The 26,880-nt window shown below is 44.6% G+C and overlaps 1 protein-coding gene across 4 annotated transcripts in view; it reads left to right on the top strand.

The window, feature by feature from the left end:
* The window catches only part of DDHD1 (DDHD domain containing 1), a 317,731-nt gene that overhangs the window by 12,596 nt on the left and 278,255 nt on the right, over positions 1 to 26,880 (top strand). For all 4 annotated transcript variants that reach the window (XM_085626836.1, XM_085626837.1, XM_085626834.1 and 1 more), the window contains exon 2: positions 21,751 to 21,924. In XM_085626836.1, coding sequence (XP_085482962.1) covers positions 21,751 to 21,924 — 174 coding nt within the window. The remainder of the gene's footprint in view (positions 1 to 21,750; positions 21,925 to 26,880) is intronic.

Below are 26,880 nucleotides of genomic sequence, written 5' to 3'. Positions count from 1 at the left end.
GTAACAAGTATTGAAAATGCAATAGGTCTCACCTTTGATTAAGCTAAAGCCATTTGCTTTGCTAATGGTATTGTATAGCAAAGCAAATGGCTTTAACTTAATGAAAGGCGAGACCTATTGCATTTTTAATGCTTGTTTACTAATTGCTGCTTGGAAAATGTAGTTTTTTTGTTTTTTTTATTACTATAGTTTGAGGTTTTGTCATGTCTGGCAATCATTCTGAAACAAAAGGCTGTAATATGTCAGTTCTTTTTCTAACGCAACATTTAAGTAGCTTGTAAATGTTTGGTACAAATGTTTCAAAATATACTAGGAATTACTAAAGCACGTTTATTTGTAATTCAGAAGTGTGATGCAAACAAAGATATAAATAGGAGCAAAACAAGCCAGAACACTTTACTTGGGAAGTCACTCAGTCACCCTGCACCCAGTCTCCATCCAGATTTCAAATTCCACATATGCCGTGTTCAGAAAACGCTCAATGTAACTAGTGATCAGGACTTACCCAGGTGTGCCCCTACTTTCACAAGTAGCCCACCTGCGCAACATATAACTCGCCGTAAGTGCATGTGCATTTGTTTCCTGCCTGGGAGGTGCCCAGGACGTGGTCTCTGTGCTCGGAATCTGCCCAGAGATGCTCTGCTTTAGAAGGCCTCAGAGGTGCACTGCTTCAAGAACTCACCCGGGGCATCCTTTCCCTGGAACCACCCACTCTGATTCACACTCAAAACTTCCCTCTTGCGTTCCCACCTGCCCGAAGAGTTTAGTTAAAAATAATAATAAAAAGAAACCAGAAGGGCCCAGGATTAATGGCCTGTTGTCCTATCATCAAAGCCCTCCAGATGTTCTCATGCGATGCCCACTAGTCCTACGCTCAGAACGTGCCCGCCAGGTGTGCCATGTGCCCAACGTTGCCCTCTCACTTAGCCAACTATATGTGACACACTAGTATGGGGGTATATGCCCACTTTCACAGGGCACCAGTTGGCACATCGCGCCCAGGGTCTTTGAGAAATTGGACCCCCCCTCCCCCCTGACACCCAAGCTTCCCCAACTCTCTACATCGATTCCTAGAAATCATAAAACGCACACCTTCTCGGCTCTGGACTATATTAACAGGCTTACAGTAATGTTACGTGCCAATAACATGCAATATAGATGGCAGTTGCCTCGGGCGCGTTGTAGCTATATTGAGGCCGCTTTACACAAAATATACACATTAGCTTGGTGGTTTGACATGGTGATCTCCAAGTAACAAAACGACCACATCCCAAAGTATAGAGAAAACAAAAATACGGGCGCGGATGGTGTTCCGTGGTAACGAAAATCTCACAGTTAATATCAAACCATTAAGGATTGTCACAGAAAGAAAGACCCCCACCACTCTCCTCTTTGGCCTCCCTAGTTTCTTTATTCAGGCATTAATGTCAGTCATTCTCTTTGTGCCAAGATTTGTGCTACTAGGAGTGAACGGGGTGTTGTGTCGGGAAGAGAGTGCACGATATATGCCCATCTCGGCTTGCACTGGATTAAAGATATTTTTTATAGCAAAATAACAAAGGAAAAAGTTCGAAAATACATTCTTTGGGTAGGAAAGACGCAGCCTCTTTAGTAAAAGAATAGAGTGGTAGTGGTGTGCGAGTGTGTGTGGGGGAGGGGCATGCATACCGTTTGCAGAGGGTATATAATCACTTGCCTGTCGGTGCTAGGAGCAGCGCCGTGTCTGTGCGAACTCCTCTCTAGTTGGACTCGAACCGCAGCCTCCCCTGCCTCAGCACTGTGCGCACATCCCCTGCTTAAGGGTCTGCCACTAACTCCCAGAGCCCGTGCTGGAGCCGAGAAGCCTCTGTGCAGCCACTCCTCAGGAAACTGGGAATGTACTCTGCTCCCTCGCAAGCAGGGCAGGCCCCTCCCGAGGAGGATGCCGGGTCCACCCTCCGCCAGCCCGCGCTGGAGCCGAGAAGCTCCTGTGCAGCCGCTCTTCAGGAAACTGGGAATGTGCTCTGCTCCCTCGCACGCAGGGTAGGCCCCTCCCAAGGAGGATGACGGCCCCACCCTCCGCCGTCCAGCCCACTGCAAATCTTTAACCTTTTTTTTTTTTTAAAGCTAAAATAGATTTTCTGGTGATTGGCGGTGCAGCAGCAGGCGGATGTCTCCGATGCCACCCCAACCCACCTCCCTAGGCCTGAATTGGGGCTCGGTGACTTGAGGACAGAGGCCTTTATCGTGTACAAATAATATCCGCCTCCTGGGCTCCCCCCTCTTGTTTTTATGCCAATACAAACTTTTCTCATCTGGCTTTTGCCACGAGTTACACAATCTAACTACACACTGAGCGCAAATGAAACTGTGGAAAAATTCAATTGTAAATGCCACAATGCACTTTTTTTATGTCGAGGACCGTCCGCTCTGCCGAAGGCAGAACCGGAAGTCGGAGATTTAATGTTTTGGAGAAGAGGGGCTTGAACCCGCCCCTCTTCTCCCCTCTTCTCCATTGGCTGGACTCTTGAATGCTGGCCAGCCATTGGAGAAGAGGCTTTGTCTCTCCGAACAGGCCCCGTCCTTTTCGGATTCGGGGGCGTGTTCTTTCGTTACTTTTCTAATTATCTCCTCCAGCCAATGGCAAGAGGAGAGAAAAAGAAAGACACGCCCCCGAATCCGAAAACGCCACTGCGTTTCTCCGAGGCATTTCTGCTTCGCCTTGGAGAAAGGCGGTGGCGTGCTCGTCCTCTCCCTCTGATTCTCTGCCCACAGTTCTTCCAGTTCTTCAGACCTCCTACATCGGTGACTACAGGAGCACGCCCGAAAATTCAAGCATCTACAAAAAGCTAAATGTGTGTAAATCAGAGTTGCAACTCTAAGACGTGTGGGTTTTTCCACGCAGGACGAAGGTCACCTGGAATTGTATGCACCCCAAAGGCGTTAGTGATTGGCTCCCAGCCCCCAGACACCATACATATCAAGACTGAGCCTGCATTCAATCTAAACCTCCCTGAGTGAATGGGAATACCCCCCACAGCTCGGGCCTGCAGGGAGCGTTAATCTCCGGTCCTAGGTGTGGATTAGGAGAGCAGGCAGACGGGATGGAGAGGCGGCGTGAGCTGGCAGGGCGCTGAGTGAACACAGGTATGGCTGGCCCGAGATTAACCTCGGGCGAGTCACACTGTAGGGGCGGACCTTACTACACAAAACACGTCAAGGCTTGCTAGACAGAGCTGTCCTGCGGGATTCAGAACAGATACTTACTGAGCCTCGAGCTGTATATCCTCCTGCCCTGAAACCCTGAGCGCAGCCATTATCCGATGCCTATAGGGCCTGAGTCTTTCTGCCCTTTCCTGAGCGCCGGTACCCTCCTCCGATCTTACTTTATTTCTCTCTCCCTGTGCTGCAGAGCCGGTTACATGCTGGTGCCGCTGCGGGGCTAGTGGGGCTGGAGCAGAGTAGGTTCCATGTTTAGCTCGCCCGAGGAAGGCTGCCAGCTTGGGCACGTGTTAAGCTCCCGGGGCTTGTGACTGACTCTGCCCCACCCCTACATGCCTTTGAAAACAGGCCTGCCAGGGAGTCGGGCAGTCTCAGGTGCCCTCAGGCTGGGTGACGCCACCCCTCAGACGCGCGGGTACATTCCAGGATCTGCAGGTCACAAGTTTGCTGACGCTCCCTTTCACCACGTGTGATCCTGCGCTTCTGAGTGGATCCCTCCTCCAGCCCTCAGGGGACCGTCCCTCCCCCTGCTGGCCTCCAGGCTGCACGAACCTCCGGCTGATATTGGGGGGGGGGGGGAGGGGAGGTAGGACGGACAGGCCTTCCCTCCGGTGCACACAGTGCATGAGGGACAGGACACCCCCCACCGAGGCAGCACCTCCCTTGAGTTCATGGCGAGCCGGCAGCCGATGCTTGATTAAGATTTGTGCAAACCCACTGGATTCTTCGAATGTAACCCCCCGCTCCCCCCCCCCCCCCATAATAAGGATCAGCGGAGTGTGTACCGCTCTTCATTGCTTCTGAAGTAGTTGTAGGGGGGGACAGTCGGCGAACCAAGAATGATGACATTTCACAAACCTAGAAATAGGACAACTTCGAAATGACCAAAGGGCGCAGAATGGTTTATTTCCAGACCTCTCCTACATAGTAAAACACTGACCGTGAGGCACTTGCGGGGGAATTAAATGCAACTTTTATTCACATTATGTGTGTTCACTAAATTGCCTTTTTAGGTCGAGGGAGTGATCCACCACTCCCTCACTACGGCAGACATCATCAAGAAAAAAAACGTACTACATATACCCTTAAGCAAAGGGAATTGGTCAGGCATATTAAACTGTGTTATAACAAAGTGCATCTATGGCTAATTTAATGAACAATTCTTTATACCTGTATGATTTCTTCCGTTCTTTAAAAATCGTCCTCTGCTGTGTAAATAAATGTATTTTTTTTTAACTAGAATAAAGGGCGCATCTTTTTTTCTTATTTGCGTGTGGCTCATGTTTTCAGAAACTCTACATGATATGTAGTCTTTTTTGCTATGATTCGATTATTTTGTGTCACTTTATTCATGTTTGATGTAGCGCTGTTTTCTCCATTGGGTGATCCTCTAGGCGAGTCTGTAAGAAAAAGACTTGCAACTCTACCTGTATGTCTTACTTTTGGCAGCTTACGTTTACTATGCTAAATCACACGTTACAAAGCTGTTCGTACATATTTGTACACCGGTTTTCTCTTTGGGGCAGTATGTTTTCTATAGATCAGGTGTTTTAAAGAACACAAACCATGCTTCATGTGCAGGTCACTGTATATTTGGAATGCGTGCACATTGGGGGAGTAAGCAAACAACTTCTTTTCTAAATCTGATACGTTTTTGTTTGCTCCCCTACTTGAAACAAGCATTTACAATGCAATGGTCTCGGCATTGGTAAAGTTAGAGCTATTGGCATTGCTCATGACAATGCCGTTTCTTTAAATGTTTTAAAAACAACAACATAAACAAAAATAATGTCATGAGCAATGCCAATAGCTCTAACTTTACCAATGCCGAGACCATTGCATTGTAAATGCTTGTCTTTTCTTCCAACCTGATAAGGTTTCTCTGTCTAACTATCCAACAAATGCTTGAGGCACAGATAAAAGTAAAGAAAAGCGCTCGCCATTGCGGGAAGGCAGCGCTGTTTATTTTTGCCTTGCGCTTACACTTTATAGGGAAAGCACGATGAAATAATAAACACGCGGCGCCCTTTTGGGACGGCCCATCCGGTCTGGATCTCACGGCTTGTTTACATAACACGCCTCCTTGCGATAAGAAACTGCTTCACGACAGCCGTGAAGCAGGCGATCCAGTCCGGATGGGCCGGACAAAAAAGCGAAAAGGAGGCAACAAAGAAAGCTTATTTCCAATTGCAGGCCACAGTTTACCATAAACGGTGACACAAGCCAATGGAAATAAGGGGCTGGGCTTTAAGCCCTTCTCTCCAAGTCCTCACTGACAACCAATCTCGCTGAGCGAGCTGCGCATGTGCGCTGCAACGCTAGGCGAGACCTAAAAATGTGCTGTGAAATAGATGCTCTGAAAGTAACCTCGGAGTCTTCCTGATATTGTGTTAGTTGCTGGTACAATGTTATCTTAAACTGAGCTCTATTCATAAACTAACTTAAAGCCTCATTTATTTACTGTAGAGGGATATAAAGCGCACTTATTTCAAAATGCTTAAATAATAAGTTTGTCTTGCAGCTTTTGTAAAGTGTTTAGTTGGAATAAAATGTTTCTCTATCGGAAGGTTAGGCAATAATTTTATATAAGATTAAAATGTCCCGTGAGAACAAAGCGATAGCCAGCGCCTGATGACTGACGTGTGAGCAGGAGGAAAAGGGGGAAAATGTGCCTTTTGGAGAGTGCTGGATTTCAGTTTGAAGAGATGAACATGCCGTACTTTATGCAACATTTATAGATTTATATACGTGTTCCTAGACTAGGAGCTTCAGAACCTGAGGGAAGACAGCCTTAGATGAGAGAAGAAGAAAAAGAGCTAGAGGGGAACAGAGAGCTTCCTTTAGACGAAGAACAGATACAGATGGAGAAGGGGGCGGGGTGCAGAGATACAGAGCAGAACGACAGGCCTTGTGCCTTTTATTAAAACCCTAAGCTTTATGCTTTAACTAATTGACTTTACCAAGGTTTATTTGCTCTAAGCTTTATTTTCTCTTTATGGGAAACTCTGCAATGATTAAATATTGATTTATTAGCTTCATGCTAATCTCGCTCTTGCCTTTATTTTTGAACTATTCATGAGATACTTCTCTTCTACTTGGATGGTCTACTTTAGCTCCTATTTCCACTTTTCATATAGTTGAAGTACAAGGTAGTTTTTGATTATGGGATTGTTTTTCCTGTGCAGCTAGGGGCAGCACACTTCCATGCTTATTCATGATTATACAAATCCATTGAAAGCCATGATTTGTAAATTTGTATAGCATCTTGCTCGACCCCCTCCCCCGCATGAAGTAATACTATTATTTTGTTTTAAAACTGTATTTTGTTGAAAACTAAACATGTATTACCCAGTAGGACTCGATTTATCATTCTTGGAAGGATAAAGATGAATCTGCCCTGCCAAATAATTAACTGGAAGATTTTATATTCATTCTCTCTCTCTCTCTCCTTTTTTTTTTTTCTCTCTCTCTCCCCAATCTCTATTCTCTCTATTCTCTCTATTCTCTCTATTCTCTCTACTCTCTCTACTCTCTCTACTCTCTCTACTCTCTCTACTCTCTCTCTACTCTCTCTCTACTCTCTCTCTACTCTCTCTCTACTCTCTCTCTACTCTCTCTCTACTCTCTCTCTACTCTCTCTCTACTCTCTCTCTACTCTCTCTCTACTCTCTCTCTACTCTCTCTCTACTCTCTCTCTACTCTCTCTCTACTCTCTCTCTACTCTCTCTCTATTCTCTCTCTATTCTCTCTCTACTCTCTCTCTATTCTCTCTCTATTCTCTCTCTATTCTCTCTCTATTCTCTCTCTATTCTCTCTCTATTCTCTCTCTATTCTCTCTCTATTCTCTCTCTATTCTCTCTCTATTCTCTCTCGCTCTCTATTCTCTCTCTCTCTCTATTCTCTCTCTATTCTCTCTCTATTCTCTCTCTATTCTCTCTCTCTATTCTCTCTCTCTATTCTCTCTCTCTATTCTCTCTCTCTATTCTCTCTCTCTATTCTCTCTCTCTATTCTCTCTCTCTATTCTCTCTCTCTATTCTCTCTCTCTATTCTCTCTCTCTATTCTCTCTCTCTATTCTCTCTCTCTATTCTCTCTCTCTATTCTCTCTCTCTATTCTCTCTCTCTATTCTCTCTCTCTATTCTCTCTCTCTATTCTCTCTCTCTATTCTCTCTCTCTATTCTCTCTCTCTATTCTCTCTCTCTATTCTCTCTCTCTATTCTCTCTCTCTATTCTCTCTCTCTATTCTCTCTCTCTATTCTCTCTCTCTATTCTCTCTCTATTCTCTCTCTATTCTCTCTCTATTCTCTCTCTTTCTCTCTATTCTCTCTCTTTCTCTCTATTCTCTCTCTCTCTCTCTATTCTCTCTCTCTCTCTCTATTCTCTCTCTCTCTCTCTATTCTCTCTCTCTATTCTCTCTCTCTATTCTCTCTCTCTATTCTCTCTCTCTATTCTCTCTCTCTATTCTCTCTCTCTATTCTCTCTCTATTCTCTCTCTATCTCTATCTCTATTCTCTCTCTCTATTCTCTCTCTCTTCTCTCTCTCTTCTCTCTCTATTCTCTCTCTATTCTCTCTCTATTCTCTCTCTATTCTCTCTCTATTCTCTCTCTATTCTCTCTCTATTCTCTCTCTATTCTCTCTCTATTCTCTCTCTATTCTCTCTCTCTCTCTATTCTCTCTCTCTATTCTCTCTCTCTATCTCTCTTTCTCAGTGAGAGACTGGCATAAATATGCACAAAGGTGTGGAATTTTATAAAATGTTTACTTGTTCGTTGGTCGACTTGTCAATGCTTAAAATAATCTACTTGTGTTGTAAAAAATCGCCTTGTGACTTTTGGTGTGGTGACAAATTATGGCAGCGTTCTCATTATACCAAAGCTCAAATAACCAACTCCCTGATTATGTTGGGGCTCATATTATATCGGAATTTGCATTTTAGCAAGGTTGTGATTTTGCCCCTTCACTGCAGAAAGCAGTAGTTCAAGGTTTCAAATGCCCTGTGAGCCTGTGCAGGCCCACATACATACATATTTAAAGGGTGTCACCAAATCTTCTTGTGTCTCTTCCCTGTCAAACAAGGGGTTAACTAGACCAAGTATAAGCCCTATCCCAGCATTCTATTCAAAGCAACTTGTCTAAAACCAGTTGCCCAGAAGGACAAAAATGGATCAGACTAAGAATATTGATGCAAGATGTTCTTTAGGTAGATCCACACCTTGCAATGTCACAAACTTAGAATTGATACTAAAGAAGCACACTGCATTGATGTCAATCTGGCAGTTGTAGTGGCTAGAAGTGGGCCGTAAAGAGAGGAATCTAACAAGCAGGAATAGTGCTGTGATCTTTTCAGAGTAATTTCCTCTGGATCAATTTAGAGAAGAGTAGGATGTGTGTTGGTGGGTGGGTGGGAGGGTGGGTGGGGGGCTGAGACCTAAGTGGTCTGAGCCATTCAGCAGATCATGAGCAATATAATTCATGCATTCTATTTTCCCAAGTAAACCAAGACTAACTTTAAAATATTCAACCTACTTCAGTTTACCGCATGTTGCTGATTCTGATCTGGTGTTATTAATTGATCAGTAAGGGGGAAAGGTCTGGATTGAGCTTGTTAGCTTTAAATGCACTATGACACAGGCTTTGGTTGACCGGTTCAAGTTCCAATGTTTGGTGAATGGCTATGTTATCTTTCTAATAACGACAACTGATTGGTATTGTAAAGGAAGGGATAATCTTGAACTTGGGGGAAGTACCAAAAACACTGTTGAAAATGGAAATGATAGAATAGTTGTCCTAAAGACATGCATTCCGTTTTAATTTAAGCTGACTTTAAATGGTATCTGCTATCAAAAAAGATAACAGCCTGCAGTTTTCTAGAAAAGACAGAAGTGAGGACCTGTGAAATAACATCCAGGTGGAGCTAGAGGTACAAGTGCTAACTTTTATTTTAAAGAGTTCTTTACATGATGCTATTGGCAGATGAAAGTTATTTGAATGATTTTTAAGGCTTTCCTTAAATCCGCATTGTAATTAATACAGGTTCGAATAAAAATCATCTTTCTGGCAGTGGCTTGCAGACCAGAGTAACTTGTAAAGCATTTTTGTGTTCTAAAAGCAAATTAATTATTGCAAGAGGGAAAATCCTTCAAGTTGAGGCTACGGCCATAGCTTCATTGTAGTGAATTTCTATTTATTTCTTGGCCATATGAATTGTAGCGCTTTCATTTGAAGAGTTGGGTTTACGAAATCATGTTCGTAGCTGGTAATTATGAGTACATGATTAGGGGTCCCGGTTTTATGGCATTTATTTTTTTAACATTTCAGTCTGTATTTATCCAGATGTATTTTTTGGCCATCTTATTGGAATTTATCTATATTTATTTTGTGTTTTTAGAATACGTCGTAAAATGGTATATTTCACTGTTAAACATGTGCTCATTCTTTAATGCCTGTCACGTTATAGGTTATTAAACAGCCAACTATAACAAACCATTACACCCATGAGTAAATATTACCTTTCTACTTCATATATACTTTAACATTTGGCTGTATTAAAGGAAATCTCATCCTGTTTTTTTTAACTCCCCATACTGTATCTGCTTAGTTGTTGTATAGGTATTCACGAAAGAAAGCAAGGCAAGTCACTGACAAGAATCACAATTTTCAGTATTTTTCCGCCTTTAACAATAAATACAGACCAGAAACAAATTGTTTTCTGTCTGTATTTATCTGTAAAAATCAGTAAAAATGGAAAACTGGAAGCCTTAATCACGATTAGTGGAATGGTCCATTGTGATTAACCAGGAAACATGTTGTAGGTAGTAGGTAATCTGTCTTTTGTCATTGATTAAGCTTATATAATAGGTTTGAATTCAAAGAATAATCCTGTTGATACGACGGGCCCTATAATAATGAGTCTCATCTCTTGCTGAAGCAGGAAATTCTAAAAATATTCGCTGATCGAATTAAAGAAATTGAGATGTTACATAATTACCAGTTGTAGGCTTGCTCGCCAAAGTGCTTGGCTGCACACCCAATTGTTAAGAAGCTACTGTTTTCATATTGATTTGACAGCTGATTTAAGTGTCCCTTCTCTCTTTTGCGCAGTGAGCTCCCATTTTATTTAAAAAAATAATTAATATTTTAATAATTCTTTCTTTTACACTGTCAGAACATTTCAGTAATAACCAGTACCAACACCATGCAGTTGGTCTGGCATCTAACTCCAGTGGGCGCTTAATATTGACAACACTCATAAATGACCCCCCTCCCCAGACTCCCAATAGCTTGGACCAATGTAATATCAGAAGTAAGCACCACATTATAGAGGACTTTACACAAGGACACCTCTCACTCAGTCTTCAAGACACATCCTGGCTTTGGCTCCCACTGTCTTCATATATTTCTAAAGAATAGTATTGCACCCATTTACCCTCCACCTTATGTAATTTTCAAGGGCAGCCCCTACTGGCATATGTTGCTTTTGCCTCCATCATATACATATCCATGCCACTTCGCCATTCCTGCATAGTCTGGCAGTCCTGTGCCCCCAGGATCCGGCTGTTTCCCTTTTAGAAACTATCAGACCAAGGCCATGGAACAGGATTTGGGCCTGTGGAAAATCATTATCATTTGGGATTCCCAGAAGGAGAAATTTAGGGTCCATCCAGATCGAAGCTTCAACCAGCTCTCCGGAAATGACCACCCAGTACTCCTATATTTGAGGGCAGCTCTAGACTTTATGGAAGAAGGAACAGTCTTCCCCCTGGGACCACAGGCAGTTTGGGGATTGTGCCTTTCCAATGGCATGCAACCAACACCTGTGGCATCACACTCTGTGGAGTATTTTATATTTTACCAGTCGTAGCGGTGATTTGATTGCCACTGCCATCAGGTGCATCAACGCTGCTTTGCAGTCTGTCCTCCATATCCCCCACTTCTGTCACCCTTCTCTCCCCTAGCATATGTAGGGTCTGCATGTTATTGTTGAGGGGTTTTCGGTCAGCAGCCGCCCTTCTAATGGAGCATATTTTGGGATTCCTTCACCAGGGAGCCCCTCAGCCCTCCATGCGTGCCATATGTGTGCGTATTTAAAGAACTGAGTTGCGTTCACCCCATATTCCTGTTCTAGGGCTAAGAATGGCATAATATCACCTCCCTCACTGATGTCTCCCACCTTGGAGATCCCAATCCTGTCCCAGGCCTCAAATCCTTGTAATTTTCTTATCTCAGGAAGCCAGTGCCCTTCCCATAATGATGGTTCCTTCGTTGGCCTACCATGCCAGCCAATAGCTTTCATGGCTCTATCCCAAGCTTCAAGTGCAGTCTTAGTGGCTGGAAGGAGACGCCAAGTCCCCCGAATCCCCTCCCCGTACCGCTGTAGAGAAAATGTAAGCAGGACTGTTCACCCCATTGTGCCTGTTCCAGCCTAAAATTCGAGGGCTCTAATGGGGTGAATAGCCAATCATTAATATTGATGAAGTGGGCAGCCCAATAGTAGGCTCTGAGATCGAGCAGGACGAGTCCATCATTCTACTGATTACGCTGGAGAGTTTTTTTTTTTTTTGTAATCTTTTTATTAACCTTTTTACTTACAACCTTTACTGCATTACCATATTGTGTTTCACAACGTACATTACAGCTTTTGCGAATACAATCGTAATCAACAGGAGAGACCCCTGTCGGGTTCTTCATTATCTTGACACCTGTCTCCTTCAACACTCTCTCATCTCCTTCCCCCAATCCCTCCGCGTGCTCCCCTACTAGTCGGAAGTGTCTGATTGTGAGTCGTCCTGTGGGGGATCGCAGATGTTGCCCCGATATACATTCCACTTTCCCCATATCTTGGTCCATTTTTTGGGGCAGCCTCTATGCACGTTGACTGCTCTTTCGGTTACCATCAGTTCGTCCATACCACTGCACCATTTCCTGAGTGTCGGGGCTTGCCTGGCTCCCCAGTGCTGCACTATATCCCTTTTTGCTAAGGCCACCCCTAGATCGCTGGAGAGTTTTTAAGGCAATTCTGGGGTGTTGACCATCCCACAACAGGGTCCCCTTGTCGCACTCGATTTTAGCCAAGATCTCTTGGGGAACCCGTATTCTCCAACACATATAACAGTGTGGGTGGTGTGATCATTTTGAACATGGCAGCTCTTCCCATGACTGTGAGGTGAAGACCATGTCATCGCTCTATTTAGGCTTGGCATTCTCCCATCACACTTCCCAAGTTCTGCTCAAACAGAGTTCCCTCCCTAGGGGCATGATAATGCCTAAATACTTAAATCCCCGTGTTGTGTGTCAAGCGATGGGGTAGCAATGGCATTGAAATCATTTTATTTTCAACCTTTATTTCATTTTTTTTTTTTCTGGAAGACCATGTTAATAGAAATAAATTCGACAGACATAGGTTTTGGTGGGCAAGGGGGTTGAAGTTACCAATTAGTGATTAGATGTGGAGAAAAAATATAAAAACTAAAAACTAAATCTAAACTTGACTTGAGAGTAAAATCCATTCAAGAAAGGAGTCACTTCAGATTGTATTGGTAACCGGTTAAAAAGGTTTGGGTTATCTGCTTCAGAGAACTGTGATTTAATACTTTGTACTTTGATTTATATGTTGTGCAAATATTAGAAGGAAAAACTTCCCTTTTGGAATGCTATTTTAACCCCTTGGGCGCTATTAATGTGGCATCCTCGTGAAGAATGTTCACACGTAGGCATTGTTGAAGAGGAGGAAAGGTCACACCAGTGGGAGAGGGAATCGCTTAGGTGCTGATACCAAAGGAATTCCCTTAACGTTTTTCACATTGGGCTGCTGGGGAATAGCATGGTTCACTGACACCATAACATAGGAAATGAAACTAAATGAGCCCTTAGGCTCGCCATCAATGTTCTGGGGCATATCTCACTCCCACAAGCACAGATATAGAGGGGAGAGGTATTCTTGCAAACGGGAGAATATATCCCCCTGCTTGGGGATCACCCTGTGTGGACAAGGCCCAAGCAAGGATTCACGCCACTAGACAAAATGGATTATTTTTGGGGGTGTTGGAGAGGGAGCGCCCTCCCAGGCCATGGGCCTATGCTCACCCGTCATGAACGCAATCAGTCTTCCTGACCCCCGCTTCCTGCAGGGGGCAGATGGGAGTCTTTAAACTTAATGTGCCCCCCTGGGGAACAGAAAGCCCACTAGCCACCCCGGGATTATACATTGAAACTAAAAGGGGGTGCGGCGTCGCCCACCGTGGTGTATGGCCACGCTCCCACCCCAAAAGAGAAACCTTTCTTTCTACCCCACCCCGTTACAGATGGGAGGATGCTCCTAATCTGCCCTGGAAGGGTCGGAACCCCTCTAGAAACTAGGAAATTCTTACTTTTTTCTTTTTAAAGAAGGGCTTGTCACCTTCCCCGGCATGCCCCCACATCGAGGGGGTAATAACCTTTCTGCCCCCCTTTCTCACCCCCCCTCTACTCCCCCGAGACATATTGCTCCCTGGAGTAGGAAAATGAACTAGACATTAGGGATTTTCCACTAGGCCAAAAAAAGGGTGGGGTGACAATGCCTACCACTCCTGCTGGGGCAATAGAGCCTTTCTGCCCTGCCCTGACCGACCGGTCCCGATAGGGGATGTTGTCTTCCCTACCCCACCATCCCATTCCTGACCATTGAGGAGCAGAAAACCCAATAGACGCCAGGGATTTCAAAATGGTGGCAAAACAAAAAAAAAAGATAGGACGGCACACTCTGGCATCAGGCTATCTTCAAATTCCCTCACCCAACCACCCCAGCAGGGACAATAGTCTTTCTGCCACCTGGGGAAAGATAGGAGACTTAGGCGGATTGAGGGATTTGCACCAAATCTTCCCTGGCGGGGAATAGGATCCCCACTAGACGCCAGGTATTTTTGCATTTGGGCAAAAACACTGCCATTTTCCATGCTCCCACCCCAACAGGGACAATACAGTCTTTGTGTTCTCCACTGTAGGGAGTTATGGGGTTTGTCTGCATTTAGCCACTGGGCAGCAGAAAGCCCATTAAATAGCAGAAAGCCCATTAAATAGCAGGGAATTTAAATTGCGCCAAAACAAACAAAATGTACACTGTAGCATCGAACTATACCCCGACATCATAGAGGGACTGTGAGGTTTTCCCTGATTGGGTGTTACTAATCATATAGAATTCTCCCCCCCCCCCCCCACCTCCACAGGAAGGGAGGGTAGAAAGCCCACTAGACATCAATGCGCAAAAACGCTCCAAAAAGAAAGGGTGAGTACTGACCACCCTTAAATCGTGATGTGCTCCCACCTCAAAACGGGAGCATTGTTTTTTTTTTTTTTTTTTTTTTTTTTTTTTCTGTTCCCCTGGGGGCTTAAGCATCCCCATCCTCCATGGCAAGTGAGGGGCAATATTGTCTTTTTGGGGTGTAGTTTTCACATGTGGCCCAGTAGAGTGTGGGTAAATCACAATTTAGTCTCCCTTTCCATACTCAGTGGATGCACTGTTAGGGCACAAGGGTCAGCCAGCAGTCCAGAAAACCTACCAAACCTGAACATTTTTGAAAACTGTACACCCTGGGGGTCCAGTGTTGTGCCTTGTGTGAATCCCACACCAATTGTCTTACATTCAGATCCTTGCAAACCTTGACCGATTCAGTTTGTTCCTGTTGCGGGTGCTAGGCTCATCCAGTGGGGTACAGTTTTTAATGGGAGAATTGTGGAAACACTGGATGGTAGGAATTTTGTTGATCTGTGCATATTGTGGAACTTGACTGCAATTGGACCATTATCTTGTGGCCTACATGACTACTGAGTTGTGGAGGTGGTGGCCAGAGGAATCTGACTCCATATCTATTTGCTGGAGTTGAAAGTAATTTGCTTCACCATGAAGGCATTCCTACATCCAGACACAATATAAGGGAGGTACCCTGATCCTCTGAAAAGGGATGGGTATATATCAACATAAGAGCAAACATTCCCATTTCCCAAGTTTGAAGAGAAGACCCTAAGACTAGTGAATCAGATAAAATAAATCCGCGATCTAAATGTATAAGGACAACAATACATTTCCAAGTTGCTAAAGTACAGAATCATGTGTGAAGAGAAACAAATGTAAATATATCGAATCAAACAATATTAAAAAGGAATGCTTATAAAAATGAGTTTGTTAGAAAGTTTTAACAATGATACCACACTGTCACTTATGGTAGGGCACAAGAGGGAACTTACCAAACGGGTGGTTGAACTAGAGGAGGATATCCTAGCAAGAGAAAAGGCCCTGGCATCGACGTCCGACGTGGAGGCTCCACACTCACTTGACATGGTGCGACTAGATTACCGTCAGCTTCTAAATGAAGCCACCACGGCCCGAATACCACTCTTCGGCATAAAATTTACGAATATGGCAAGTGTATGGGCAGGATGTTGGCCTGGTTGGAAAGGAAAGAGCGTGCATCCCGGTGAGTACATTAGATTCAAGGGGCGGATGACTATCTTCTTACCGACCCCCAAGACATCACTAACGCTTTTGCTGCACATTTCTCCTCGGTGTACACACCGGTCGAGAACTCAGTCCGCCATGGCTCAGGAACTTTTGTCGACCATTAAGGTTGCTTGTCTGTCAACACAAGACAGGGACTCCCTTGAAGGCGATGTCATGGTGACGGAGATCCAGAAGGCCATCCAAGACCTACGATCAGGTAAATCCATGGGACCTAAAGGGCTCCCGATCGAACTCTTCAAGCCAATGGCACTTAAGCTTTCCCCCACCTGTTAAGCATGCATAAGGAGAGTTTTGACACTGGGGTATTGCCCTCTGAAGTCAGGATGGCTTCCATCGTGGCTATATACAAACCAGGCAAACCAGTGACGGATTGCAAAGCTTATCACCCGATTTCTCTCCTCTCGGCTGAGGCAAAAATATTGGCCAAGGTATTGGCCAACAGGCTTCTCCCGTATCTGACCGGATTGGTGCATCCGGACCAGTCCGGGTTCATGCCCGGCCGCAATACGACCTTAAATCTTCGCCGTTTGAATGCGGTTTTGAGACGAATAGATACCATAAAGGAAGATGCCATTCTGCTGTCACTTGACGCAACAATGGCTTTTGACACCATTGAATGGGAATTCCTTTTCGCAGTCTTGGTCCGAATGGGGTTCAGCCCCAAATTCATTAAATGAGTTAGACTCCTTTATTCTCAGCCGACTGCGCAGGTGGTGGTCAATAACCACGTATCGAAATAGTTTCCACTGCAAGGGGGTACCAGGCAGAGCTCTGTCACCCCTTCTTTTTGCGCTGGTTCTCAAACCTTTGGCAGTTTGGATCAGGGGAGATCCGATGACTAGAGGGCTGAAATGGACCGATGACCATGAAGACCGTATTTCCCTATACGCAGACTATATCCTTCTCTACCTAGCCTCACCTGTGAGATCTCTCAACCAAGTCCTAAATATCTTCCGGGTATTCAGAGCCCATTCTGGATACATGATCAACTGGTCCAAGTCGCAGTTGTACGTCCTTTGAGGGGACTCACCGTGCAACCGGAGTGGTTATAAAATACCAGTGGCTCCACGGGGTTTTAAATACCTTGGCATTTTTATCACCCTTGACCCGGTCTTGTTCCACAAGTCTAACCTACTCCCGCTATTGACTCGCCTCCACGATATGCAGAACAAATACCACCTAGCGCACACAGAGGCTTACAGATCAGCCACGCAATTGCTGCTGCTCTGCCTAAAGACGGTCCTTTGGCTACATCCACCCCTTTGGAAGATAGACTGTTACTTGACCCTATGCCTTCAAAGGCCATATCCCTCACATACAAGAAGCTCCTGAATAATCGACCGGACCCCATGACCCGATTGCGCCAGCACTGGGGAGAGGACCTGGCAGGGGTCGAGGATGAGGATTGGCGTGATGCCCTGGCATCTCCGAGGGCTGTGGCCACCCCCTTGCGCCTGCGCTTGGTGCAACTAAAAATCCTACATCAAGTGTATTTTGACGCTCGCACACTGTTTAAAATGGGAAGACGACCTAACCCTCTGTGCCTTCGGCGCTGTAATCTGCCAGGCACCTTTTTTCACATATTGTGGGAATGTCCCAAAATGCAAACATATTGGGGGAACATTACAAAGCAGATGGAGGGGGTGTGTGGTAAACCTGTGAAGGCTGTCCCCCAGCTCTGTCTGTTCAACATATGGGACGCCACTAATCTTACACAAGCAGAACAGGATTGGGCTTCAATGGGGTGGTCAATTGCGAAACGCAATATTGTGCAGAAATGAGGAGCGGAGGCTGCCCCGGGCCTGAGGGACTGGGCGATAGATATGGATAGGGCAATGATTGCCGAAAAATATGTTTTCAAGCACAGAGGGTGCCCTAAAAAATGGGACCATAAGTGGGGGGAGGTGTAATAAATACAGAGGAGTCTTGTGTGTATCCCCTACCATTGAGCTACAATGAGATCGACGTCTCATGCTGGAGGTCCCAGGATTTGAAGATACACTCCCGCCCTGATGGGAACATCACGCTTTCTCTATAGTATGTTACCGAAAGGGATGGGACTCTTATTGCGTATGACTACGTGCCCAGTTGTGGATTGCTGCCTAGCATTTGTTATTCACATGTATGTGGGGAGGCGGTGTGGTGGACAGTACTGTATTGGATATATTTGTCTTGTTTTCACGATGGACCAATATGCCGACTTGCTAATGCACTGTACCATGTCTTTTTCTTTTTGCCCAATAAAAAAAACAATGATACCACAAAATTCACTGTACGTGATTTAGCTAGAGCACACTGTTTTTACATTATTAAAAAACATTTGTCAATTTATGACTATTACAAAAAAGAAAAACAAACTGTCGACGCGGTGTTTCGGTGATTAAGTATTACGTCACCTTCTTCAGGACAATAGAGCAATTAAAAAATCTGACTAACAAAAAAAATACTGTTAGAAGGAATACCATGAGCCTTTTGCGTAGAGTATTGCCTCTCCTCCCAATCTCTGTGCAAAAATCTCTTGTTCAGGTGCCGGTGATCAGTCGCCTGGACTATTGTAACACTCTCCTGGCTGCGGCAAACGATTCCTCATTGAACAGACTCCAGGTGGTGCAGAACACAGATGCCTGACTAGTCCAGAACATGCCAGCCAGATTGGCTTCTCTCCCCCTTTTGCTACAACTGTACTGGCTTCCCATACGTAAGAGAGTTAAGTTCAAGATCTGCTGTATAGCATATAAAGCTTTGAATGGTAGAGGATCCAGTTATTTAATAGAAAAACATATCCATTACCAGCCGAGCAGATCCTTATGATAGGTAGAGAAATCCTTCCTAGTTACTCCCAGTTTTAGGAAAACTCATTCGGGGGGGTAAAGCCTTTTCCTACCTAGCTCCCCTCTACTGGTATCAATACCTCCCCATCTCCGGAAGTATTTGGATCATCCTCTTTTTATAAAACAACATAAAACTGAGCTCTTCTGCAATTAATTCCCTCTGGTCTGCGTCCTTTCCACCATTAGCGCGGAGATACCCCTTCGGGGGTGATTCAGCCGCTTTATTAAATAAGTAAATCAAATCTAGTACTGGTGTCTAGCACAAGCAACCACCGTCTCAAATTAAGCACTGCTAAAAGCCCCTTTGCCTCTAACTTTTCTTTTGTCCAGAAGCCTGTGCTCAGTCCTTCCGAACTCCTTGCTCTCTTTCTGACATTCATGTTTGAGTTTATTTTGCCTATTTTAGAATATTTTTGCATTTGATATCTTTATTACCATGGAACTGCATCTAGGCACATGAGTGGAAATTAAGTGTTTACAGTGGAAATCTCTACTATTGGCAGGGTAGAAGCGAGAGGGGTATTAATGAGTACTTATGAAGTACCATATTTGTAACAGTTGAAAATGATAAATATGCACCTTTTTTCAGTGATGTGTTGTGTTTGCTGCAGATCATGGTTAATTAGCATATATTGGTTGATCCTGCTGTGAATTAAGGCTTGGATGAATGGCAAAAGGAGGCAACATCGGCTGCTTTTTCTTCCTAAAAATAAAATGTACTAAAGGGAGGTAGGATAAGACAGGGGTATAGCAGGCAGATTTCACTGTGCTATACTGTTCATAGACATGCCTGCCTTTCAGAGATGCAAGCCTGTAGTGAAATCTTGATATTTGTGTAATATCTAGTCCAGTTCACCAATCTTCTATTTAAATTCCCAAAAATGTTTCGTGATGAGTGAATAATTCACAGCTTTTGTGTATCTCAGAAGCAGTCAATGAGACATCTCAAAGCATCTTTTAAATAATAAAACTGAATCAAAACAATGTACAAAAGAGACACCGTTCCTGCCAGGAGGAGCAGGTTGCAATCCTTCATTCAGTTCTTGAAGAATTTGGAGCAAATAAAGAAATTGCCCCCCCTATTCCGAATTCTAATGGGTATTGAATCTTATCACCTTGTTTATACTTTAAATCTGTAGAAACAGCATCTCCTGATTTAATGCACTTGTCACTTACCCCCTTCTAATTAATTAAATTCACCACAAAGAAGCTGGAGTGAATGCATGGAATGTTTTGCTTGAGCACACAAGACCAATCCCAATTGCCAACAACCAACAGTGCTGGGCTAACCACTAACTTTAGGTCCCGTAGCCCACTGTTACCTGGTGTGAAGTGCTCCAACGCCTCGTCTGCGATAGTAAGCACTGTATAAATGCAATTACAATTTCTCTTATAATATCGTGAGGATGATGATGGAGTGGGAGAGTAAATGGGGTGAGCCTACATGCTGTTTGAGAGGTTGTGAATCAGTTGTTGAAAAGAGTGTAACTAGGTTGAGGATTGATTGGTGTTGGTACAGATGTTGAGGTGAGAGCAAGTGCTGAGAGCACAATGAATTGGTCAGTGAGTGTTATTTTAATTCAGCTGGACAGACATGTAATGGATTTCAACACAAATCAGTAACTTCTTATTTCTGTTTTGTGTTCTATAAAATGTTTTTGCTTTTAACTGTTCAGTTTTTGATAGGAGAGGCATTGCCTTTTGTGGCAAAGGTTAGTTTGGATCCCTCTTTATGACCGATCCTTTTGGCAAAGTAGTAAAACTTCATTTGCCATAGTAACTGGTCCTCCTAAACCTGGGGCCTCCCATTTACTCTAAAAATCACCCATTCATTGTTCATCTTCTGATTCTGGGATAACAGTTTACCTAAGAGTGTGAGTTCCGTTAGAAATATGCACATGTTCGATTCTCAGAGTTCAAACTGCATTGCTTTGGGGTATGACTGGGTGGTAGGAATATTTTGGCTTGCTGCGGATTCCGGAAGTTTCCATCAGAGAAATGTAAGGGAAAATGTGTGGGTTTTTTTTTTTTTTTTAGAACCGTATGATGGTTGCAAGGGCTTCTGGGTACAATTACCTAGTGAGAGCCACACTGGTCATGTAGCCCTCAACTCCCCTGATTGTGTAGTTTTCAAAAATGTGCAGGTTTGCAAGGTTTCCCGTAGGTGCCCGGGTGAGCTAGGGCCCAAACCCAACAACTACCACCTTTGCAAATAAACGGTCAATTGTGAGTGGCAAAATGTGGTGTCTATGTTGTATCTGTTTCCTGTTGCGGTCACAAGGCCTACGCACACAAGTGAGGTACCAGTGTTATTGCATGACTTCGGGGAATGCTGGGTGTAAGTGAGTTTGTGGCTCCCCACATGTTTCAGAAGTTTCCATCACAGAAATGTGAGGAAAATGTGTCTGTGTTTTTTTTTAAAGTCAAAGTTTGAGGCTTACAATGGTTCTGGGTACAAAAAACCTGGTGAGTTTCACAAGCCACCCCACCCTTTTTCATTTCCCCAAGGGTCTAGTTTTTAAAAATTTGCAAGTTTGCTATGTTTCCCTCGGTGACAGCTGAGGTAGGACCCAAAATCCTTTTTTCCTGCTCCTTTTCTATATTTCTTTATTTCAACGGCTAGTTTCTTTTGGAAATCTTCAGGGGATCCACACATGACCCCTTGCTGAATTCAGAATTTGGTTTATGTTTCAGAAATCTATAGCTTGTCTGGTTCACCCATGGTTTTCACACTGGTTTCTACCACAAACTTGAAGTAGGTTGGGAGAACAAAATATAGAACAAATGGGCTGCATTATTGAAAAATGCCAAACAGTGGTTAAAAAAGGGTATTTTTTTTCTTATTTTTTCCCCAAAACTCAAATTGAACTATGTTTTGCCTATTTTCTCATTTTGCTCCAGGAGAATCCACTAACCCTGGCCTTTAGAATCTCCAGGATGTTGGGGGGGGGGGGGGGAAGGACACAAAGTTGGCGTGGATACCTTATATGGACAAAAGGTTATGTAGTTCAAAGCACAAACAACCCCAAAAAGCCATGAAAGGGGTTAGGACTGGAGGGGAGATGGGTGGGGAAGGCCCAGCAGTTAAGGGGTTAAAGCTTAATTCTGTTTATTTAGTACGATTATTGGTATTCTTGCTTACAAAAGTATTTTGAAGATGTTAACTCTAACAGTGTTTTAGAGGTGGATGAACGTTTATTGGTTTTTCATATTTTGTATTGTAGAAGCTGATAAAATTCCCGTAATGCGTGGGCAGTGGTTTGTGGATGGGACTTGGCAGCCACTAGAAGAGGATGAAAGCAATCTAATAGAGCAAGAACATCTCAATTCCTTTCGAGGTCAGCAAATGCAGGACACCTTTGACCTGGAAATAGCCAAACCACTGGACCACAAGGATGGTAAGTTATTTTCAACAGACATTTTTGGGAATATTTATACAATATTAAGGCCCTATCATTTGGCACACACTCCTCAGTATTTTTTTTTCCACATCCAAGAGTGTTTTCTAGTTCCAAAGAGTTTCTTTTTCCATGTGATAGACTTTTTATGGACCAAGAGCCGTCAAGAAGTTGTACTAGGATTTTATTTAAATCAGCAGCAGGGTTTCTTGGCATTTTATTTTCTTGGTGCATTGTTTCCTTGTGGAGCATGCTTCCATTTTGCCAGGACATTTTATTATATTTTATTCTTTGTTTTGCCTCCTATCGTTGGGAGCTTATTTTGTAGTCTGTGCCATTTTATTCTTCCGTGTCGGACATCCTGCCTGGATGTTGGCACAATAATTTAAAAATCTTGTGTAAAGTATCTTCAAATGGGGCTTATGTTTCTGTTTAAAGATATCAAATAAATGCAGATAAGTTGTACTTGCTGTTTCTCATTTCTCTGTGGTCTAATTGTGAGCGTGGAACTAAGTTTGACTTGTCGTGCCGTATCTAGGTGCTCGAGGATCAGTATCCTGAGAGACACTTGAGATAAAAGTTTGGGAGCCAGGGTTGGGAAAAATAGAAGCTTTGGTTTTCATATTTAAGCGTTCTAAATTAGATGATTTACTTTGCTCTAAGGGACAATTTTAAATGTTTGCTGATTCGACTGTGAAAACCTGTTCTTCTTTGAATACAGATGCATACTTGGAGGAAACAGATTGAGATTATGTGGGTCTTTGCACTCATCCAGTGGTGTAGAAGATATGCCTGGATAATCTTGCAAGGCATTACTGATTCGTTCACAGAAGGCAACACTATGTAGGGTGCTCCTGTGCCTATAAATGTGGTGTCTTTACCAATGTCCCCAATCAGGTACAATGTTACATTTGGACAGTCTGCTGCAAAAACCATTGCGTTTATGGAGCACCTACACCCAGATGAATCAAAACATTGCTGTTTCGCTTGCGATGCTACAATATATAGTATACTTTGTTTTTTAATCTTTTATAGGTCCCATATTTGTTTTTGTGCCAAGGGAAGAGCGTTGCAATGTGAGTTAGCTATTTGAGCTCTAGGCCCCTGAGCAACATCTTTATCTAGTGGCGAGTCAAGGAAGAGAAAGCTAGATTGGCAAGACATGGTGGAATTTGGCAATGTCCACAAGTTCACATCCTCCAGAAGTTTAGATCTTTCTCAGACTACTAACTAAATGTGAAGTAGATCCACTGAACAAGTTGTTGCAGAAGTCTGTGAGAATATAATGGCTTGTATGAAAGTGGCACATGTTGTTCTTCAAGAAACAGGCACAGTTTAAGTACAGGAATATTATAGATGTGTACTCTGTACTGATAATTGATCTTCAAAATATAGGTGGGGAGTGAAACAAAGCCCAGTGTCTTTACTTTGTTAACTAAGGAGACCAAGACGTTGTGTAGGTATTTGGAAATAAGGGGAAATTAACCTAGGTCACCATCACATATGACCTTGGGTATGTTGGAAGTTATTAATAAATTGTTCATTTGATTTCTCACTCCTATGCGAAAAAGTGACCATCATTAGTGAGACCATATCTATGGTTGACTAGATTGCTCTCGTTATTTTGTTGATAGCAAATTTTGGAACAACCACTCGCTGCTTTAATAAAATATATTTTAATGGTGATAGTTATTCATTGCTACGTACAGATAAAAAGATGAAGGTCACATTACTTATTATTTTTCTAAATTTATCGCTAGAACACATATGGGTGTTATAATAAGTTTATTGCAATTGGGCTTCTGTTTACAAGTATTCGTGTGGCCCAGATCTTACCCAATAAAAATTGTGTGGTGAGGAGCCCATGCACACCCCGTCGGATTGATGTGGAGAGAAGTTCATATAGTGTAAATTAATGAAACTTGCAGTTGGTAAAATGTTTCTGATCTCTTCAGTTGGCACCAAAGTATCTCATCATGAAGACCAATAATGGAGGTTTGTAACCTAAACACACTGTTGTTCCTTATGAGAACAGTTGTGTCTTTACTTTGGAACCGGCTGGAATGGATTCCAAAACTGCCCAACTCATCTCATCGGGTGTTTGATGGAGTTCCAGAAAGTGCCCAGTAAGTTTTGGTGTAGTGTGGAGCGTTTGCCAGGGGTGTGGAATTTAATAAAATAACTACTTGTCCATGGTACGGGTCACTTCATAAATCTGCTTGTCCTGTAACAAAATCCTCTTGTCCCTTTGGTGCCATGTATTGTGTGATGACAAATTAGAGAAGCAATCTCATTATATAATAGCTCTGATAATAGCCTCTCTGATTATGCCAGAGCTCATACCATAGTAGGGTTAGAATGCTAGCAATTCCCTTATTTTGCCACCTTTTTGGAGATTTACATACTAGGGCTGGAGGTAGCGGTAATCAGTAGTTCCCCACAGTCTTCAGCTTGTCTCTAAAATGTTCCCATATAGAGAAAGCTTGGAAATTTACACTGGATGTGGGCAGAAATAAAACTTCTTCCAGGGTTGTGGGAAAAAAGTGGCTGGTGGGAATGGGAACTTGTTACCCGTTCATCAGATTTACGCCTGAGCAAATTTACACATGCGTATTTGCTCATGCTAACATGCATTACACAGATTTTCTTTCTAGGAGTACAATTTCTTGACCTACTTCTGTAAATTCTTGTGAATTCATGAACTATGTAAATCTGTACTAATGCAAGGACATATACCATGGGTGCAATTTTGTGACTTTCTTTAAGAATTCGGACCCTCTTTAGGTCTGGTGTTAACCAAGACCTTCTGTTTTTAATAAAATTCTATGTATAGCTCTCTGTATATAGGCTGGCTTCTCTGTAAATGGCAGCAGTCTGCTATTTTACAAGGAACATATCTGCGAGCAAATTAGTTTTTTCCAGTGCCAGGAACTACTGTGGCAATGTATGGTTTTTGAAACCAAAAATATTTTTGCTTTTGTCAATGTTTGTTTCACCTGGGGGCAGCTTCTTTCTTAGAGCACGATGTGCCCTTTCAACTACAAAACAAGCAGACTGTTTTTCTACTGGCAGGAGGTCTGATAACCATTGGGTAAGAAAATGGGTCATGGATGAGCCCTCGCATCCCTCCAGGAAGACGATGAACTGCAGATTATTGCGTTGTGCGCGTCCTTCTCCTTCTAAGAACCTACAGGCCAGTTCCTGTGTCAGCACCGTGAGATTATTAACGTTTTTTTGTAGGGTGGCTATGGTATCTTCGACTGTGGGCACTCGCATCTCTTCCTCTGAGATCTTGGCGTAGTAAGGATACTTCTGATCCTACCGTGCTGATTTTGGCATCCAGGGTGTTCCTTGCTTCGATGATGGCCGCCAGGAGTATCGCGTTGTCTGGCATCGTGCCACTTATATCTCCCCCATAGCGCCTCTCGGGCCATGGCATACTGATCCAGGGTGCTCTGCTTAGTGCTGGCGACGCCCGGCTTATCTTTGCCCCTGACAATGGAGAAACTGACGATGAAGCCAGAGCAGCGGATATTATAATGAGGGGGAAGGGGGGGAGAGTATGTCCCTCGTCACCGTCCCTCAACTGACGGCCACTGGGTAGTCGCGGTATCTCTTAGGGGTTACGCAGCAGGCCGGGCCTCACGGAATCCAACGTGTCTCAGGCCACAAGCCACACCGGGACACGCCTGGCCGCCTCCGCAGCCCATGACCGCTGGCCACGTAGGCCCCGCTACAGGGAGCAGACTCGCCGGACCCCAGTCCACTACGCATCCCCACTCCGCCCTAGCGGCCTGGCATCACCACTCAGCAGGACTGTTGTAGAAATAGCTCACCTCAGGCCAATGTCACCAGGTCACTTGCAGCGGTCAGGAGCTTCACATCAAGCCCCCGGTGAGGACCCCAACCTCCAGTGCCAATCTTCCTCCTGGACCAATGCGTATATTCTAGGCCCATGTTTCCAATGGTACCCTCCTCCTCACCGCAGCAGTGCACGACCTACACACGGGCGAATCTCAAGGGGGGGGGGGGCGGTTGCATGGGCCCCCTGAGCCCAGCGAGCGCCGAAGCCACGGGAGTCCGCGTCAAGCCCCCAAGCCTTCGCGCCCAGTGGGACACCCAGTTCAGATGGTTGTCGTCAGCTGCGGAAAGGCGCGGGCCCGACTGGGAGGCAGCTCCATCAGGGACTCACAGGCGCCCACCCCCTACAGGCCGCGCCCGCAAGCTGCAGGCCACTCTGGATCAGGGGTCAGGCCTCTAGGCCGCACCAACTGCCCAGGTCGCACAGACCGCCTGGACCGCCAGCGAGTCCAGCCCCCACCCAACAGGGCCGTGGGGAGGTACAGGGCAGGCAGGGAGGCCGCTTCAAGGAGTCCGTCCAGAGGCGGTAGGTGCTTCACGCCCTCCGGGCCACGGTCGCAACATGGAGCCAGGTTGTCTTCGGGCCCCGGGGCGCCCCCGCCTACCCTCAGTGTCGTGAATATCTCCGCCCTCCTCGCTGGGCCTCACACCGGGCCGAGACTGTGCCACCCGCCACACGGTGCCAGGCCCCAGCGCGGCCGTAGCCCCGCTTGGGCGCAACCCCGCTCGTTTGCCTCTTCAGCCCGGAATCCTGTGTCTGGTTCTCTGGCTACATGGCGGTGCAGCCGATGTGCTCCGCAGTTCAGGATTATGTCGGATTTAATTGTTCAATGGCGTGGATGTGCGGAGCTCCGCTAAGGTGCATCTGCCATGTTGGCCGTCCAAGCCACGCCCCCATAAATTATATTTTTGTTGATATTTAATAATAGAATGTAAAAAAGTGCTAAGTGTTTTTGTTCACACAATCTCCTCCTCCAAAAGGGGTTGTCAGTAGTCAACCATGACAGATATGCTGTCATATCAGGTTGCTCCTCTACCATGCCCCTTTGTCGCCACTGGAGTGATCTCATCACCCTGATGCGCTGTTCTGCTGGC

The sequence above is a fragment of the Triturus cristatus genome, chromosome 9 (genome assembly GCF_964204655.1).
Source record: "Triturus cristatus chromosome 9, aTriCri1.1, whole genome shotgun sequence".
NCBI classification, from domain to species: Eukaryota; Metazoa; Chordata; class Amphibia; order Caudata; family Salamandridae; genus Triturus; species Triturus cristatus.
The sequence above is the reverse complement of the archived record's forward strand: the minus strand, read 5'-3'. Positions and strand labels throughout refer to the sequence as shown.